This window comes from Phlebotomus papatasi, chromosome 3 (assembly GCF_024763615.1).
Source record: "Phlebotomus papatasi isolate M1 chromosome 3, Ppap_2.1, whole genome shotgun sequence".
In the NCBI taxonomy this organism is placed as follows: Eukaryota; Metazoa; Arthropoda; class Insecta; order Diptera; family Psychodidae; genus Phlebotomus; species Phlebotomus papatasi.
The window spans coordinates 1,158,729-1,177,338 of NC_077224.1; the positions used below are offsets into that span (position 1 = coordinate 1,158,729).

Below are 18,610 nucleotides of genomic sequence, written 5' to 3' on the forward strand. Positions count from 1 at the left end.
CCATGTTTTTTCCTTGCGCGTGAAGGAAATATTCTCTTCGAAATATTGACTAAGAGATTTCAATTGAAGCATGCAAATCTTACCAGAATTCTTTAGAGTTTATAGATGTGACGATTTTCACATGATTTTACATCCACTTCAATAGGTATTTGCCACTGAAAAAACACTATTCATGGAGCAATCGTACATAACAAAACACAAAACTTAAAAGAATATAGTGTGAAGTTGGCTGCAATTAAAAACATCGAAAACTGCGATTTTTTTCGTCCTCCATTTTGACAGAAAGGGCAAAATATATATGTTTCCTTGTGTTTTCTGTGAATCAATTATATACTTACAATAAGTTTTTGAAAATTATGGAGATCAATGAGACAAGGAAACGTGGTAAAGAAAAGAATTTTAAACTCCCTGTAGAAGAGACTTGTACATTTATTAACTCCACGAAAAAAGGAGGATTTTCAGGTCCTTCCGAGCATGTAAAAAAGCACATTCATACAATACACACGGCACATCAGCCTTTTAAATAACATTTAATTCTCTTTAATACTGAAGACGAAGACTTTCACACGTATTTTGTGATTTGAGAGTAGAAGTCCTGGAGACAGATGTCCAGCTGGTCAAAGGTGGGTCTTTCATGTGGCAGCAGTGCCCAACAGTAGGCCATAATGGCGAATAGTTCATCAGGGCAATTGACGGGCTGGGATAAGCGATAGCCATCCCTGAGGTAGTGCTCCATCTCGAAGCAATCCACTTCGGCGTAGGGTTGCTTGGCCAATGTGCAAAGCTCCCACATGAATACCCCAAAAGCCCAGGTATCCGAAGCTTCGGAAAAGAGTTTCTCCTGCAGAGCTTCCAGGGCGAACCACTTGATGGGTCGATTTTCGCCATCTCCAAGGCAGTGGTAGTCGCCTGGAAAGAGATCTCGCGACAGGGAATTATCTGCTAATTTGATTCGCAATTCATCATTTATCACACAATTCCGAGTGGCGACGTCCTTGTGGATGACTCCATGACTATGCAGATGAGCCAGAGCCAGTGCAATCTGAGATGACATCCGGACAATTTGGATGGTGGTCAGTGTTCGAGCGAGGGGAGTTTGCAGAAAGAGCTTGAGATTTCGGGTGTTATCTGGAGCTGGATAGAGAAGGAATGGTGCTGTATGGTCTTCAATGGAGACTCCCAGGACAGATAGGATTCCAGCATGGGAAGCTCCATACAGGCTCATGCCTTCCTGCAGCAACAGAGACACCTGAATCTGACTAGCATGCTGACCAACAGTTTTCACCAGAACCTCATCTGTATCATTGTATGTGCCTCTGTAGACCTTCCCGTAAGTTCCTTCCTGCAGCAAACTGGATAGACGTACTCGACATCTCTGCACTGTCAACTCAGATATCCTCCGATGGAGCTCCTGGGGCTCAGATGCTGGCGGCGGAGGCACAGTTTTCTGTGCCTTTGGGATTTCCGGAAGCATTTCAATCTTGTTGAAAGTGGACTTTTGATAGGTCAGGGAATTCCGGAAGCAGAGAGCAATACACATGAGAGTCGTGGCTATTACCAAGGATACCACACAACCGACACAGATGGCTAGTAAACCATTTTCTGACTTTTCCGGAGGGACAGAATTACTCACAATTGGATCTTCTTCCGACACCACCGACGTATAGCACATTTTCCTCCGTCTCAAAGTGAATTCCGTGACATTATTGAGAGCTCTGTTGAGGGTTACCTGGATGGTGATATTGACATCAGCTTCAACGTTAATTCCCTCCCTACACACCACTTGAAGCTGAAATGCTTCCAGTTCTGTTGGGATGTAGCCACTTTTTGTGATGTTGAGATTCACAGAAATAGCCGATGGCAGGGAATTGGACACGCTGATCCCATAGGAAATTGGTCTTCCAATGAGGCTCTGCCAGTTAATAAGTATGCTGCTTATACGACTTGGGATATTGATTACATAGTCCAGAGCATTAGTATTTATAACTCCTGCCCGGATATAGAAGATTTCTGCAGAAAGACCTGGAAAGAAGGGAATTTTTCTGATCCCTAACCCTACTTTGCACGAAAATCATCTGTTTACCTAGCAATTTCTGTCCTTCCTGGACATTTGTATACACATTCAGGTAGCTCTGAGTACCGCAAACACAGAGGAGGATCAAAAGGGGACAGGAAATGACTTTTAAATGCATTTTTCTCAGTAAGAATCACAAGAGAAAAATAAACATAAACATTGCACGAATGTTTCACAACAAAGCTTCACCATTTTTGACATGAAACACGAAACATCATTGAAACATTCCCATAGCAAAAATTTCCTGAAAGTACGGCGCATTTGAAATTTCAAATTATCCAATGGAAATCCTGTGGAAGATTCCGCGGAAGGTTTATATGACAAATCAAATCGCGATAGATTCACTTTTTTTATAAATAATTATCGCAATTTAAGCATTAATATAAACATGAGAACCATATTTTTACCTTTCAAAATATTTTTTCTGATTTGGTTCCCTGTCATTCTAAAAATCATGGGCAAATCTTCCTGGAAGAATGACATCGGCATCGAATCAACTTGCTTGAGCTAGTCCTTTGTTTCACGAAAATATGAACGATGAACCTATTTTGTGGCTCTTGATTTTAAACAAATTGTATAATCGAAAAATAGTAAAATTTTGAAAAAAATTACGAAATAGTTTAGTGAATTCTATCATGAAAATTTGTTTAATTTTCTAAGTGCACTATAATCTTAAATTCGCTAAAAAAGTGAATAATCCCCTTCTAATTTTCAAAGAATGAAATGCAAAACGTCCACGATGAAAAAAACCTTTGGAAATTTCACTATATACTGAGAAAAAACAGGATTGCGATTAATTTTTTTCCTCATAACTTTAACACTAGGGGTAAAAATATATCAACATTTTTTAATGTTAATTTTACACCTTTTTTAAGGGTAAAATTAACATGAAAGAGGTTAACTTTAACCCCCAATACACTTAAAAAGGGCAATATTTACACCAATTTAGGATCAATACTGCAGGATAAAATAAACATTTCCGGAATAACTTTTTCGGATTTCTCAATGTATAGGATTTTCCATGGATTTTTCCATTTTAGATAATTTTTTTTTGAGAATTCCCGGTTCTTTTCTCTAGTAAATCCAAGAAGCACTTCCATGGAAGATCCAGTATCGTTTCCGAAAGTATTCCTGAAAAAATCCACAATTTTAGGGAATGTAATGTTCTTTGAAGCTCACAGTAATTAAAATGTGTCGCAATTTTCGAACAATTTTCCAGAATTAACCTAATAGAAATTCCAAATTTGTTATATGACAATGCCATACGGTTATAGAAGAATTCCCCTACAGGGATTAAGACCAGCAGCATTGTAGAGAATTGGGCTGTCCTTAAACTTCAGTATTTAACAATGACAATATTTATCAAACAATGCAAGAGGGGCGGACCCTATCTGTTTGAGAGAAATAAATATCAATATCAATTTATTGCATCACAACAATAGGGTCAACCCTCTTACAGTTGCGAGAAAAAGAAAAAATTAAAACGATTTCAAAAAGAAAGAAATTAAAATGAAAGGAACAAAAAAATGACAAGAAACTGTGAAAAGAAGAAAAAAAAATAGAAAGAAAAAGAAAGAAAAATAAGTAAAGTCAATTACTCCCAGGTCCAGACTGAAAATGCAGCCGAATAGTATCCGCAGAAGTGCGATTGTCAGCCGGAATGGAGTTAAAGAGTACAATGCCATTCACAAACAGTGTACCCCCCCCCCCCCCTAACCAAAAGATCCGACAGGTACCCAGGACATTCAGAAAGCAACAAGTTGAACAAAATGAGCACTGCTCTCATGTTCAGAAGAGAAGGTAAATCACAGCCAATAAATACATTTCTATATGGGGTAATGTAGTCTCGTCGGTTTAAACCGCAGATATACCTCCCAGCGAGCACAGTTAGCAGAATAAAATAGGATTTTCAGCATTTTTTTGCTGAATCGGTCTGCTGGCCAATCAGCAGCTCTCGAACAAAAAGTGCTAAGCAAATACATGAAAATGGCACTGTTTAGCGCTCGCAGTGGATGATGGCAGAACTAAATACTGCCGGTAGATGGCGCCAGGAAGCATTTAGCAGCAAATTTTCTCTTTCATTTTTTTTCTTTTTCTCTCAAAATGTCAAAATGGACTTGGAATTTCCCCTGAAATTATTTATCAACTTGGGGGATATTATAATCACGATTTTTATTACTTATATTATTATAGGAATTATGCTGCGGTATGCTGCCTATAGAGAATGGTCAAATAAGAGTATTAAACATACTCCCGACCAAAAATGTTGCATTTTTTAGTGAATTGCGTCATTATTTTCCCGAGAAAAAAAAATATTTTTTTCTGAGCAAATATTCAGTCGGGGGTTATAAAATTATTCTTTATTTATGAAAAATATGTTTTTTCTATTGCAAAAAGTATATTTTCCTCAATTTTCGCAATTAAATATTGGCATCTTTCCTGGAACAGCCATTGATGTATTATGCTCACAGTCGGTCACAACTATTGTAATTGATCTTGAAACAGGATTTTTCTACTTTTTTAACTTTTTTATGGTAAATAAAGTTGCAGATGCATTTAAAAAAATCCATTTAAAAGTTGTGACTCCCCCACTTAACTCTTTCGCCTCTTTTGGGACTCTGAGTACACAAAGCAGCATATGAATATTTTGTGGAAAACAATGTTTTTTTTTTTAATTATTCAGAACTGATAAAAATCCTATTCTTGTGAATGATTACAAACTATAAGGATGTCTAAATGTAAAATATTTTTTGTAGGACCTCAATTAATTTCTGAGCAAAGATATTTTTGATTTAAAAAAAAAGTGAAATTGGCTTGCAGCATATGCTGCGGTCCGGAAAGAGTTAATGAGTTCAATAATGCCTTTAAAAATACTACAAAAAAATTTCTATGGATACTACAAAATAAAATATAATTGTTTTATCACAATTTAACTTGAAAAATTTACATAAAAGCGTTTTTGTTTGTTGCGACAAATGCGGAAAATATATTTTTTTTATGTTATAAAATGTTTTATATTTTACAAGTGAAATAAATGTATGATCCGTGCACGATGCATATGCATAATGTATATGCTGCACTTTTCTATTTATAAATTTTCGATTATAAATTTTCTAAAGCGCATTTTTACGCAAAAAGCTACTTTTATTATCGTGGTAAAATAACAAACCAACAGTTATCGTTTTTTTAATACTGTACGTATTTTTTTAAATGAAAAATTTATTCAATTTGATGATTCATTTGTTAAATTAAAATGATATGCATTTATATTTTTTAGAAGAGAGTTTTTAAATACCTTTAAAGTCAGGAAAATATGCTAATTTGTTGGAAATCATTTCAAATAATTTTGAGTAGACTATGTATACCATTAAATAAAAATGATAGAGGCTCTAAATTCTATATGTTCTTGATCTTCTTGGTATTTCCATGAGGTTCCGAAGTTTTTTCAATATTTCTCGAATTTAGAATTCATTAAATATCAAAATATCTTGATAATTCCCAAGAATTTCTTGGGTTATTAATTTTCTAAAATCACAGCGGGCAAGAATTCTTGGCAATGCAATTTTAATTTAGGTGAAGTATATTTTTTTATAAATGAATTCACAATATATTTTGATAAAATTAGACAAAAAAAATTAAATTTATTGGTCGGAAAAGGTTTAAGAATACATATTATTCAAAATATATTATAAATATGATTTTTTAAAATTTTTGTTAATCTTAAATTTTTTGCTTTATTTTTTAATGTCAAATGTGGTTATTGTAAGAATCATAAAATTGTAATAATGGAAAAGGTTAACCTTAGCTTCTACTCAACTCAGCAAAGACAAAAACCAAGTGCATTAAAGTCTCTCACTCGATTGGGGAAAAAGAATAACTTTGACTAATTGCCACTGCGATCGCTAGTGTAACTTCGAGGTCAGCAGAGCTCAGCTGAAAAAATATATGTTTTCAGCTGATTTGAAAAAGCTTAGCATTTGGTGCTCGCTGGGCTGACACAATAATTAAAGGCAACGGTTAGGCGACGAATTGTGTCACTATCCGCCGCAAAGACGAGCTCTGCTCTGCTGGCGCACTAGCGCCATCTATTAATTGGAGAACTTCACCACGCTCGGTAGTTCAAACATACTTGAAAATTAGCCTTAAATGCCATGAACTTAAACCAACTAGTATGGTAATTTTTCACTTTTTATCATCAATTCATTGAAATGTCCACCATTTATTCAAAATTTTCTCACTTAAACGATAAAAAAAGATTTTTCCCCGTCAATTATTACACAAACTCTTTCAGCAAATTGAAACATTTTTCTAATTATTGTTAAAATAATTTATTAAAAAAAATGTTTTGAAGCAACACAAAAAAAAAAAGAATTTCCGCAAGCAAGACGCGCCAAGTCTGAATATTTTCCAAACTTTCCACTAGATGTAGACAGTGGCTGGAATTTCTTTTTCTTATCACCATGGGGTTTGCAACGTTTGCAATCGATCTTGAACGAATGCTTTTAAATAACTCCAACACCGATCTCCCTTCTAGAGGTATTGAATTATTTGGTCTACCCTCATGTCGTATTTTCCCTTCTCTCAGTCTCTAGTTATTAAAGCATTTAGAATTAGAAGCGCTGCAATATAGCCACTGCTCTAGCTCTCAAAGTATTGCTTTCTTTGTCATTCCAATAATGGAAAAATTGTGGTGTCCAGTTGATTACTGACCAGCTTCACCAATCTCGCTTCTACAAAGCCACGACGGCACATCTATTGTAATCAGCAGAGCTCTTGGACTGAACTGATCTTGCAGTATTCGGAAGCACGACTTCGTGCTTGTCTCACCCCAATCGCCTCCTGTCATTTCGATTTTTGGACGAACTTTCAATTCCATTCCCGGATCAATGTGTAGCGCAAAGAATTCAATACCTCTAGAAGGGAGAGCGGTGTTGGAGTTATTTAAAATCATTCTTTAAAAGCAAGGACTGAGCATGAGCTGTCCCTCCTCACTTAGCTAGCTTATTGTTTCACCTTCAATTCTTCTCATTGCCAACTCGCTATATGTTGGTGGCATGGATTTTATTCTTCACCGCAAATTGCTTATTTTCTTGTACCAACATGATCCATTTTTCTAGAGTTTTTGGTGCTTTTGCATCGCATATCGTTTCCTCCTTCACCGAATTTATCAACAAATAAATTTTTCTTTTCTGTACCTCAGACTGTTCCTAGTCTACAGCATTTTCCTTCGTACCAAATCTAGTATAGGTCAATAGAACTGATAGAACTGGAAATAATTAGTTAACATTATATTAAAGTTATTGGAGTCGCATTGTGTTCCACAGAAAAAAATCACTCTGAATTTCTTTAGAAACACAACATTTTCCTAAGAAAAGTACAGTAAACTTCAGCGGAATTTTTTATTTGTAATTTCTCTTCCTATGCTTTTGCTACGGGGAAGCTTCTTAAGAAACACGAAACATCATTGAAATGTATTCTGGGGTAAAATATGAAACATCATTGAATATTTCTTTGATGTTGCGTTCAAATATTTAATTCTTTTTTCCTGGATGAAGAAATGTGCAGGAATTCTTAGACAGAGAAATGAATATTCAGGATTTTGAGAAATATTAAGTACACGGAAATTAGGATTTATTCCTCGAAATACTTGAAATTTACAGTTTTTATTTACACAAGGTATAAAATAGTTTTTTAAAGAAATTAGGAAAAAAAAAGAATATTGCTTAGCGGCAAAGTCTGTCCTACTCATTGTACATCCCATCGAGCAGGTAATCCATCCTCCGGTAGTGTCGCGTTAGCCAGTAATCCTTGAACCGACGAATGACTACGGTGGCGAGTCCCAGAATCATGGGAATCGCAAAGATTAGCACCACAATGGGAACAATGTAATCACGATGATTCACTGGCAATTCCAAAATGTTCTCCTGTGACAACTGAGCTACAGGTTCCTCCACATCCAATCTCCCTGATTCGGGAGATTGAGGATGCTTTGGAGCTGACTTTGATGCAGCTTCCAGGAGATTGGGATCATCGACCACACTGACCGTGAGGGTTGGTTTCTTTGGCCTGGGAGTCGTTGTGGTGGTTGTGGATGGTGTCGTGACGTTGATGACTTTCGGTGGAGTTGCTGTGGTAGCATTTCCATGCAGAATTCCTTCATCCTTTCCCGTAATATTCACTTTACTGGCATTTTTGTTGGTCTCCGGCAATGTTTCCTTGGCAAGAGGTATTGTGGTATTTTTGGCTGGTGTTTTCACATCAGGCAGTGTGGTATTTTTACTCTCCGGGCTATTACCATTTGTGGTATTCCCCGGAATCCCCTTTGTTTCATTCCCTGACGTCAAAGTTGCATTGGTGATTGGCGGAGGAGGCTCCACCAGTTCCTTCTTCACACTCTTCTGGGTTTCTTTGCTGGAAAAACTTCCGCCCTCGGTGTAGAGAAACTTTTCCCCATGCCCAGTGTGCTTTTCCTGGCCAACAGAGTGATTTCCAGGCACCTGTGCAACATTCCCATCTGCCACCACCACAGAAAATACAACAAAAACAGCCCAAAGAATCACCCAAATACGTGTCATTTCACTTAAAGTGCGAGATAACGAGGTAAATGATAGGAAATCGAAAGGAAAAGAAGGAAAATCCCACTGACGTAGATATTTTACATTTTTTTCCATGTGAAAAATATCACAAAAATATTTTGCAATGAAAAACTTGCAGACTGGCATGCCAATACTTGGATGATAGTTCCTCCTAAATGAGATGCTCAAATCTCCCAAAAATCTCCTAAATTTCAAATATTTAAATTTGAATATTCACCGGGAGTATTGCCCGTCAAGAATATTTCGTCAGTTAAATCAGCATTTATCGTAACTTCATTTTTGCGATTTTGTGATGTATACATATTTGGAATTAGCGTAATTTTGTTTGTTAAACGCACTTGAGAAAAAGAAACTTTTAAAAGCCCATTAAAAATTATTTTACACAAAAATTGTCGTAAGTGCCCTTAATTAATAAAAATTTCCCAGAATTTATCGTAACTTTCATTTTTGGGGAAGTTACGACAAATTTCCATACAAAATTTTCAATAATCAGCAATTGCCGTAACTTCTTTTGCTCATTTGCGTGGCTTGTAATTTGCAGCAAAAATGTAATATTTCTCAATAAAACGTTCACAAACTCTTCCAAATATCCAAAGACAGTGCAAATAATGCAACATTAAATCATTTTAATTCATTATTTGTGAGAAAAAAGTTAAAAAAAAATCCCTGACCATCTGTCATTAATTAAAAAGCGACACGTCGCGCAAAATTTATTCAATAAAATTTATGAAATAAAAGCTTTTAGAGACAGGGATAAGAGTTTAATTGATTAATTTAGTCAAATAAAGGCGCTTATTATCACTAGAGTCACTGAAATTGATATAATGCATTTTTGAAAATTGTCGTAACTTCTAAGATTTCCATACATTGGAAGTTACGGCTTTATAAACGATGGAAGTTACGATAAAATCTTACTGTGTTTCATCGAACATATATCTCAATATTTCAGCTTTTAAATCATTTTATAAAGATTTTCTCGAGTTAACTTACAGTTTATTAGTGCCACTTTCGTTCTTTTGACTCAAAAGTATCGCATTCGGGGCTCATTTTTAACACTTTAAAAACCCAAAGTGGCATTTTACTCCAATTTTAAGTTTGGAGCTTCATAGTAGGAATTCTATTCTATATTATGCTAAAGTGATAACACTAATATATTGAGAATTTAATTAGCTTTCGTTTAGTCCAAAAAAATAGTTGATAACTTTTTTCATATTTAAAATATTGGGAAAAACCCAAAAAATGGGCGTAAAATACCAAATTGGCGTAAAATGCCACCTTTTTTATATGGAGTTTGCATCCGAAATGGACATTTGAATGGTTTATTCTACATAACCTAAAAAATGTTACCATTTTTTGAATTTTGTCACGATTCGAAAAAATCTTAAAAAATACGTGAAAATGTAAAAATAATTATAAAAAATTAAATAATATAAGACCTAAAATTGTTGTAAAGTGGTACTACAGAGAAAAATAAGGTGAAAATTCACTTTACGTCTTATTTTTCTTTTCCGAATTCCTATTGGAACTTCACATAAAATTTTATTAAACAAAAAGCGCAAATTAATGAGAATTTGAAAATTTTTCAAAGAAAATATATAGATATGTGTTCTAATATCCTTACCAAATTGCTAAGAAAAAGGAAATTCAATAGAAATTGGCTTTTTTTCTACGAAAATCTGAAAAATTCACTTTGTCATTTTTTGTCCATTTTCACAAAATTTATATAAAAATGACAAGAAAAATGGGAAAATATTTATTCAAAAAATAATTTACGAGTCCTCGAACTGCTGTAGAAGTCTTACGGAACAAAAAACTTGAAAATTTGGTTTTTTGTGGAGAATATCTACACTGGCATTTTATGCCAATTTGGTATTTTACGTGATTTTTTGACTCGGGTTTTAAAGTGTTAATAAAAATAATGCTGAACTGAAAATTTCGTCTCCTGAAAAGTGTCAAAAGGAAGTTACGACAAATGCTGATTTAACTGACGACATGTTTTTTGGAGAGTGAATAAATAAAAAAAAAAAAAATAAATAAATAAATAAATGTCCACTCGAATCTCCTAAATGTAGGGAAAATCTCCTAGAGTTGGCAACACTGTTGCAGACTGGCATGCCAGAAACGGGGTGTTTCCAAAAATGGCCGCCAAAAAAGCGCCGCCAAAGTGACAATGAGAATTTCAAAATCAAATCAACATGGCGGATGTTTTTTGAATATTCGTATTATCGTGATTTTTTTGCAATTTTTCCAAGCTATTTTCTCAGTGTTGTGCAAGTGGAAAGCCCGTGGGAGTGAACCTGAGGATCCATTGGACAGCCTACGAGTGGATAAGGTGCAGGAAAAATTTGCAAAGTGGGCGAAAAGAGCATTTGAGAAAATTCGTAAGTACAGCGATAATTTTTCGTTTTCACGCAAAATGTCAAAGATGGAAAAATGTAAAAATTGGGGAGAAAATGGGTGAAAATCCCCCAAAGACCTTTTGATAATATCAGGGAATTATTGCAATAATACTGGGGTAGGGATTTTGCGGGAATTTACAGGAAGTTTTTGGGGAGAATGCCAAAGGAATTGTGCAAAAGGATTATTCCATATTTTGGGCATTTTTGGGTCTGGGGGCAGTCTAAGGGCTCCATGGGGGTCATTAAAGTCCATCAGGGAGTGTATTTGGGGCTATTTGAGGTTTTCCAGGGTGTTTTTCCAGCATGAAAACATAACATAACCTCAAAGTTGATTTGAATTCAAATATTTGAAGTGTGTCCGGACGCACTGTGTAGGATTCCTGTTGAGCGATTCCTGCGTGAGCAAGTAAAATGCCACGGGAGGATTTGAAGTTGCGTCAGGCGGTGAAGGAGGATGATATGGAGGTGGATGATTCCGATGGGGAACCACCGGCATTTGGGCCAGCTGCATTGGGGCTGCATCGCGTGGGTACAAAATTGCCCCCAAAACCAGCCCCAACTCAGCCAATTCAGGTGCTCAATGCCCGTGGTATGCCGGCGAGGATTAGGAAGAAGAATCGCCTGTTCTACGATGATAACATCATCAATGACAAGCCGCCACCGAAGCAATCCCCGCGTAAACTGGGCAAAAGGACCCCCATGAAGGTTCTCCAGACGCCAAGTCGCATCATCAAGCGTGGCCGCATGAAGCTAAAGTTCGCCGGGAAGCAGAGTCCAGCATCGGCAGGGAAGACCTTTGGGAGGATGCGTGGTCAAATGGGTCGTCCATTGGCTACGCCATCCCCCACGTTGCCGCTGGACAGAAAAATGGGCCAGCGAGTTGGGCTGCGCCTGAGGAACCTCCTAAAATTGCCCAAGGCTCACAAATTCGTCAGCTACGAATGGTTCTACAGCTCTGTCGATCGGGTTCTCTTTGAGGATCCCACGGATTTTGAGGCGTGCGTGAAGGAGTCTTTCCCGCAGCTCGTGACACGTTCAATGTCCCGCGTGGAGTGGACTCGTGTCCGGCGCATGATGGGCAAGCCAAGGCGTTGCTCTCAGGCCTTCTTCGATGAGGAACGCCGGGAGCTGGAGCGCAAGAGGCAGAAGCTGCGCCTGCTGCAGACCCGCAAAATGGGCGATGTGTCCTTCGTGAAGGATATGCCGACCAATGTGCCACTGCCATTGGCGGTGGGCACGGGTGTCACGGCGAGGTTACGGACGCCGCAGGATGGACTCTTCACAGGCACCGTGGCTGCTGTGGATTTTCACAATCACACCTACAGGATCGCCTTTGAGCGGCAAGGACTGGGAACGCACACCGTTCCTGACTACGAGGTCGTCTCTGACTCTGTGCAAGTAAGCGTTTGTTTTTATTTATTTTATTTCTTTTTTTACAGTTCATGACAAAATATTTGAGTCAGGGATTTTTCTACCCTTGTAACCAGGAGCATGACATTTCCTATGTTTCCCATATGTTTCTAGCGTACCGAAAAAACTTTTGGGTTTATTAGCTGTTTTCTGTCAGTGTAGAATGAATTAGCAAAAAATATAAATACAAAATAAAAGCCAACTTAATATTGAATGTGCAACCGAAAACTACAAATTGGCAACCTACGTGGTTTTGGAGATATCTTGTGAAATGTGTACGAAAACAGGGAAAAATTTACACTAAAATCGGTCGCATTTTTCAAAGCTAATGTCACTCACTTGCTTGTAACAGTGCTTTTACTCTCCTTGCTGGCCATTCCTCTCCTGTAGGGGAATTCTGTAATTTTCCGGGCATTGTCGAATAGGTCGGACGTGAGTTCGAAACCTGACAATGTCTATCAAATGGGTTAGAAAATGCAATTCATTGATTTTTTTTATAGATTAATTTTGATTTTGTAATGATTAATTTGTTTTAGAAAATTCATTGTCGTTCAAATTTCCAGAAATTTCCAATATGTGACTTCTGACAATGTCACATGACAATGCCATGGATACAGAATCACTTTTTCGAAAAAGCTCTCCTGAGATTCGAGCACAATTTGTCATAAGGCATTGCCATGTTTCGAATTTCTTTCCCTATCTTATATGCTTTTTTATTTTATTCCAGCTTAGTGTTTTCTTTTCCTTTGGAGTATTTTTGCTCCATTTTCATATTTTTTATGGGTGGAAAAAAATGTTTACAATTTTTCGTCGGTATTGGTTTGACTGAGAATCGAACCGTGAAGCCCTATGTCACAAAGCAAATACATATATTTTTTCAAGATGTTTACAAAGAAACTACAATGTTCTTCCGGGAAGTTTTTGGATAATTTTTTAGGTAAAATTTTCCCATAAATAATTTGATATAGCTTATGCTGAATATTTGAGACCTTTCAGACATTAGTAAAAGAAACGTAGCATACTGCTACAATCGATTGACGTTCCAAAAACTCCGGATCAAATCTCAGCATTGCCATGTTTTTCCGAGATGGCTTAACTATTTTAATTTCTTAATAGACATTTTTTTGTTTGGGAAAAAAATCAAGGGAGTTCCGTTCTCCGGCTTAAGTGAAAACGGATTGAAAGAATTTGATATGAATTGCCTACTATTGGGAACTCATTTATAAAATAATTTTTGAAACTTTCTCCTAAAGGTATGCAAATATTATATATTTCACGCGGCAAATTTGTAATGCATTTCTTATGAACCGTTGAAAAATTGACGCCGATAATATCTTGCATACATCATTGCGACTCCGTAACTTATCTCAAAGATATCGCCTGCAGATATGCAATTTTCTGAGTCACTTGAGTTAATTATTTCTCTGTATTAAAGACAGTTGATTGATCATCAGATGTTGAAAATTGCCTGCATTTGATTGTTGTTTATAAATGGGAAACTATCATAAACTGCTGTTTATAAATGGGATATTATCAAAATCGTCGCAATGTCAAACTTTTCGCACGCATGCTTGAGCAAAAAATTTGTAGACCTTTCCGCGATGTGGGAAAGAACAATAAAATGTATTTCTTTTTCTATATCTGTCGGACTAAATATTCCACATTATTGAAGCTAACAAACATAGTTAGGACAACACATATTTTAGACTAGTGGCTTAGTCTATAGTTCCCAAAGTAAAAAAATTGTAATAAGGTAGACTATAGGGATTTTTGTAAATCTAATTATTCATTTAACCTTAATACTCAGTACTAAAGCTGAATATATATGATGAAAAATGAGAGGTCCATAGCAAAAAGGAAACGTAAAAAGGTAGTTGACCAAAATACTCAAGTTGGTCAGAAGATTTCTCCTGGTTCCTCCACTTGAGGTAGCTCTTAATATCATACATCGTTCAATTGCTAAACGGTTATGATTGCGCTTTAAAACACACACAGCTCAAACTTGATTGAGTTTTACTGGTTTTTTATCATTGTGTTTTACAATTCAGCTGTGTGTGTTTTCAGGCGTGGCCTGAAGTTGAGGAAGCAATAGAAATTTTCTGACCAACTTGGGTATTTTGTGTGTTCTTGACAAAATACAGAAGAAAATCCCAGAAGATCTGTGATTTCCTGGGAGATCCAGGAGAAATCTTCTGACCAATTTTGGTATTTTGGTCAAATAATTTCCTGAGATTGTCTATTCGGAGATTGCTCTAATTCTGAAGAAAGCAGGGAAATGAAGATTTGGTCAGATATATGCTTTAGATTTTTCCTTCGAGAGTGCTCTAATTCTGGAGGAAGCAGGGAAATAGAGATTTGGTCAGATAAATCCTTGAGATTTTTCATGATGAAAAAAACTGTTGAGTTGTGAATTTTTCTTATGAAGTTTAATTTGGTCTCGTTTCCTTTTTACGGTACATTTTTCGGAACTACCTTTTTACGGCGCAGTTTCTTACTTTGCCTTTTTGTTATGAGACCCTCAAATATAAAGTCTCTTAAATATTTGCATTTTTTGCAAATATTATGTAAGTCAAGATTTTTCTGAAACTTTCACCTGATAAAATCATTAAAAAATTGAGCCATGCGGCTAAAACCTTAGATTTGATGACCGTATTGGATAAGTAGCCTGGTTCTTCATTGATCAGATTTCGGTCTCATTTATAATGGCCTCTACTCACTAGAGAAATTTATGTCAATCAGAAATTTGTACCATCTGCTTTTTGCTACCTTGTCAAATCGCCATTTTGAATTTTTGAAAGTCAAAGTTCATTCCGCCGCTGGAACACTAATTTTTCAACCAATTTGGTTAAATTTGGATTTTTTGGAAAGGTCTTGAAATCTTCTATCCGACTGCATCGATAAAATAGCGGTAACTATTTTTTTTAAAGCTTTATGGATTTTTTTGTCTTTTCACCTACTTAGACATTATTTCGAGATTAGATTTTATTCCTTTCTCCAAATCTCTTCTCAATTGCCCATTATGCTCCTCAATAGCTAGTTCAGCTGAACATTTCGTGCATAGACACCTTTCACAGGAAAAATCACCATTTTGAATTATGCAAGGTCAAAGAGGTTAATCGTTTTTGACACATTATTGTTCAACGGATTTGACCGAATTTGGATTTATATTTGAAAGGTCATGAAATTCGGAACACGACTGTGTCGCTTTCGATCGGTAAAGTCGATAACTTTTTTATTTATTGTTTTTGTAGATCTTTGATCTCATCTAGGTAGACGACTCGAGACCGATCTCATTTTTTGCCCCGTCCACTCCAATTGTTCACTAATTTCCTCAAATATTTTTAATAAATATTTTATGGCTCATACATGAACTTTCTAAAATGCCCAAAAAACATTAAAATCGGTTAAGAAAGCAAGAATTGGATACTGGTTGTATTACAGGGCTTCCATCAATTTGAGTCTGATTGAGGGCTTAAGGGGCTTGACGGCGTTATCACACTTGCACATTAAAATTTTAATGTGATTCACATTAATTGTTGCTCGTGAGCGTCCAAATATGTTATTTGTGTCTTTGAGTCACTTAATATTTGGGGTTTTTCTATTTATTGATAAAAAAGTGGACTTGGCCTGCAAAAATAAGTTTAAATTTGCCTAAAGCATAAATATTTTTCACATTAAAAAATTAAAGGGAAAATCGCATTAATTTTTCGCATTAATGGTATAAATCAATTTATATCAAATTTTGCGGACCAAGTCTACCTTTTTATCAACAAATAGATCAAATTTTGAATATAAAATGATTCAAGCACACAAATTACACATTTGGACTCTCACCAGCGACAATTAATGTGAATCATATTAAAATTTTAATGTGCAAGTGTGATAACGCCGTAAGGCTTTTGTTCTTTGAAGCAGCTTTGAAGAAGTGGTAGAAGGAGGTATAAGAGGGAATTTCTTTTTTTTTGTGTGTCCACAGGAAACAATACCTATCAGCAGTCTAACAAAAAATTTCCGCCAAAAGGCAAATTTGCCGAAGAATTTTGTGGCATCTCCGTTGAATTGTCTGACAACTCTGGGGAAGCATGATCCCATGCTGAGTGTCGATGTGTTCAGTCACCTGAAGAAGCCACAGAATCTGACGTATCCCACGGACAAACAGGTTGGTGGGTATCCGGTGAAGTTGCTGGAGTTGATGGTGCGCACGAAGAAGTTGCTGGCGTCTAAGCAGACAAAGTTGCAGCGTCTGCAGAGTTTGAATTCCGAAGTGGCCATTCACAAGAGCTACGACGAGCCCATCACGGAAGAGACCCAGAAGATCTATGCTAATCTCGTGGTGTCCCTGGAGAAGATTAATCGCAATATTCATGGCAATTTGAATCAGATTCAAACTTATACGCCACAGATTTCCAAACAGCCGCAGATTCTGTCGATGCTGACGCCCAGCTACTTGAGGGAGAAGTGCCGTGAGATGGGCAGTCAGACGGTGCAGAATAATAATCATGGAGTAGTGAAGGATCCCGAAGTTGTGCGTCTCATCTCGGATATGGCCACGATAATGTGGGTGGCATCGAGTTTATCCAATACCGAACAGTACACAAATGTCCTGCGAGTCCTGGAGGGATGCCTGGAGGAGACTAAGAGTAGGCTGAGCCCAGAGAATGTGGATGTCTTCCACAAATGTGTCATGGTGCATATTCATCAGATTAAAATGGGTTTGGGAAATTTGGCGGCTCCAACTACTTCGGCATCTTCAGCGTCAGCTTCAGTACCTTCTTCAGAAAAGCCTAGCAGGATTATCAAAATGGAACCACAGGAAGGGACATCGTCAAAAGGATCGACCACGGAGACGGTCAAGGTTATTATTGAGACGAAATGAGAAGGGAACTACCTTCTCAAAAGTAGAAATTTAAGTTTTTTTGCCTAAATTAAGGGATTTAATTTCTAATTTGAATTTGGAAATAAGGAAAATTCAATTTTTTTTCTTTAATTTTTCTTCAAGTTTTTTTTCTTGCATAAAAAATTAGAAACGTAGTTCAAATACTTTCAAGGATTAATTTTTAACAGAAGAGATGTAAGTTTAATTGAAAAATAATTCATTTTCAATATTGAGAAATTTCATTGAATTGTAACAAAGGTAATTATATTCGCTGGAGTTTATAACATAAAAAATATATGGATAAGAAATATATTTGGTGTTTTACTTTCCGGGAATTTTTGATATCCCTCTCATGGGGCTACGATTATATATGCCTGAGTTAGATTCGTCTGAACTAAACGGACATCGGGACAGAAGTTATACAATCTGCTTTCTGCCAGTCTAATCGACATTTTGAATTGTTGAAAGTCAAAGTTCTCGCTCTCAAAGGCTCGCTGGAGGACTAACTTTTCAACCAATTTGGTTAAATTTGGATTTTTTGGAAAGGTCTTGAAATATCCTATCCGATTGCATTGATAGAATAGTGATAGGGAAAAGTGGGGCATCTTTGAAATTGGGATTGAGTTTTCTTGAAAAATTAGAAATCTTATGAGTTGTTGATTGTTTCAGTGTGCAATTGCTTCTGGATATTTAGCTCCAGATCCAGAGCATCAATTTTACATTTGTGACCATGAACGGGGTAATTGTCGACCCACATTTACTTGAAAAGGTATTTCATTGGGACACGATTCCCCATATTTTGCTGAGAAATATTGAAACGGAAGGCGCTCTACAACATCAACTGAAAAATGTACAGAAGCAGCCCCTGAAGTCAAAGTAAATTAACAATTAAATCGTTAAACGTAATTAACAATAAATATACATTTTTATTTAAAACATTTGCATTTTTATTTAAGAAATTTGGTTCGAAATTATTGTATATCATCTCCCAACTTCAGCCCCAAGTCTCATTTGCATGCATTCCGGGTTGGCTAACGTTTAAAATCTTACAATAAGATCACTGCACTGGGATACTCATCTTATGAATGGAAGCAGAGTGTGATCAGTCTTGGAAAATTGAATAAAATCAGAAAATAACCATAAAAATTGAAACATGCTCTTTCGGCAAATTTAGCATTATTACTTTCAAATCCTCTTGTTTAATAAAACTGTGATTTAAAATCAGACAAAAGTGTCCCCGTTTCGGGGACGATTT

General features: G+C 36.4%; 3 protein-coding genes across 3 annotated transcripts; 1 reads left to right on the forward strand and 2 right to left on the reverse strand.

Annotated features, from left to right (window-relative positions):
- Positions 1–404: 404 nt before the first annotated feature.
- LOC129806401 (tyrosine-protein kinase Dnt) lies at positions 405–2,265 on the reverse strand. The gene is made up of 2 exons (XM_055854957.1): positions 2,084–2,265; positions 405–2,022 (listed from the first exon to the last, which is right to left on the reverse strand). The coding sequence occupies exons 1-2, from the start codon at positions 2,190–2,192 to the stop codon at positions 563–565; spliced, it is 1,569 nt and encodes a 522-aa protein (XP_055710932.1). The 5' UTR covers positions 2,193–2,265; the 3' UTR covers positions 405–562.
- Positions 2,266–7,688: 5,423 nt separating this feature from the next.
- Positions 7,689–8,788, reverse strand: LOC129806402 (mucin-2). The gene has a single exon (XM_055854958.1). The coding sequence runs from the start codon at positions 8,743–8,745 to the stop codon at positions 7,816–7,818; it is 930 nt and encodes a 309-aa protein (XP_055710933.1). The 5' UTR covers positions 8,746–8,788; the 3' UTR covers positions 7,689–7,815.
- A 2,047-nt stretch (positions 8,789–10,835) lies between these two features.
- Positions 10,836–17,663, forward strand: LOC129806403 (protein lin-9 homolog). The gene is made up of 3 exons (XM_055854961.1): positions 10,836–11,051; positions 11,423–12,467; positions 16,456–17,663. Exons 2-3 carry the CDS (start codon positions 11,481–11,483, stop codon positions 17,353–17,355), a joined length of 1,887 nt encoding a protein of 628 aa, XP_055710936.1. The 5' UTR covers positions 10,836–11,051; positions 11,423–11,480; the 3' UTR covers positions 17,356–17,663.
- The last annotated feature ends 947 nt before the right edge of the window (positions 17,664–18,610 follow it).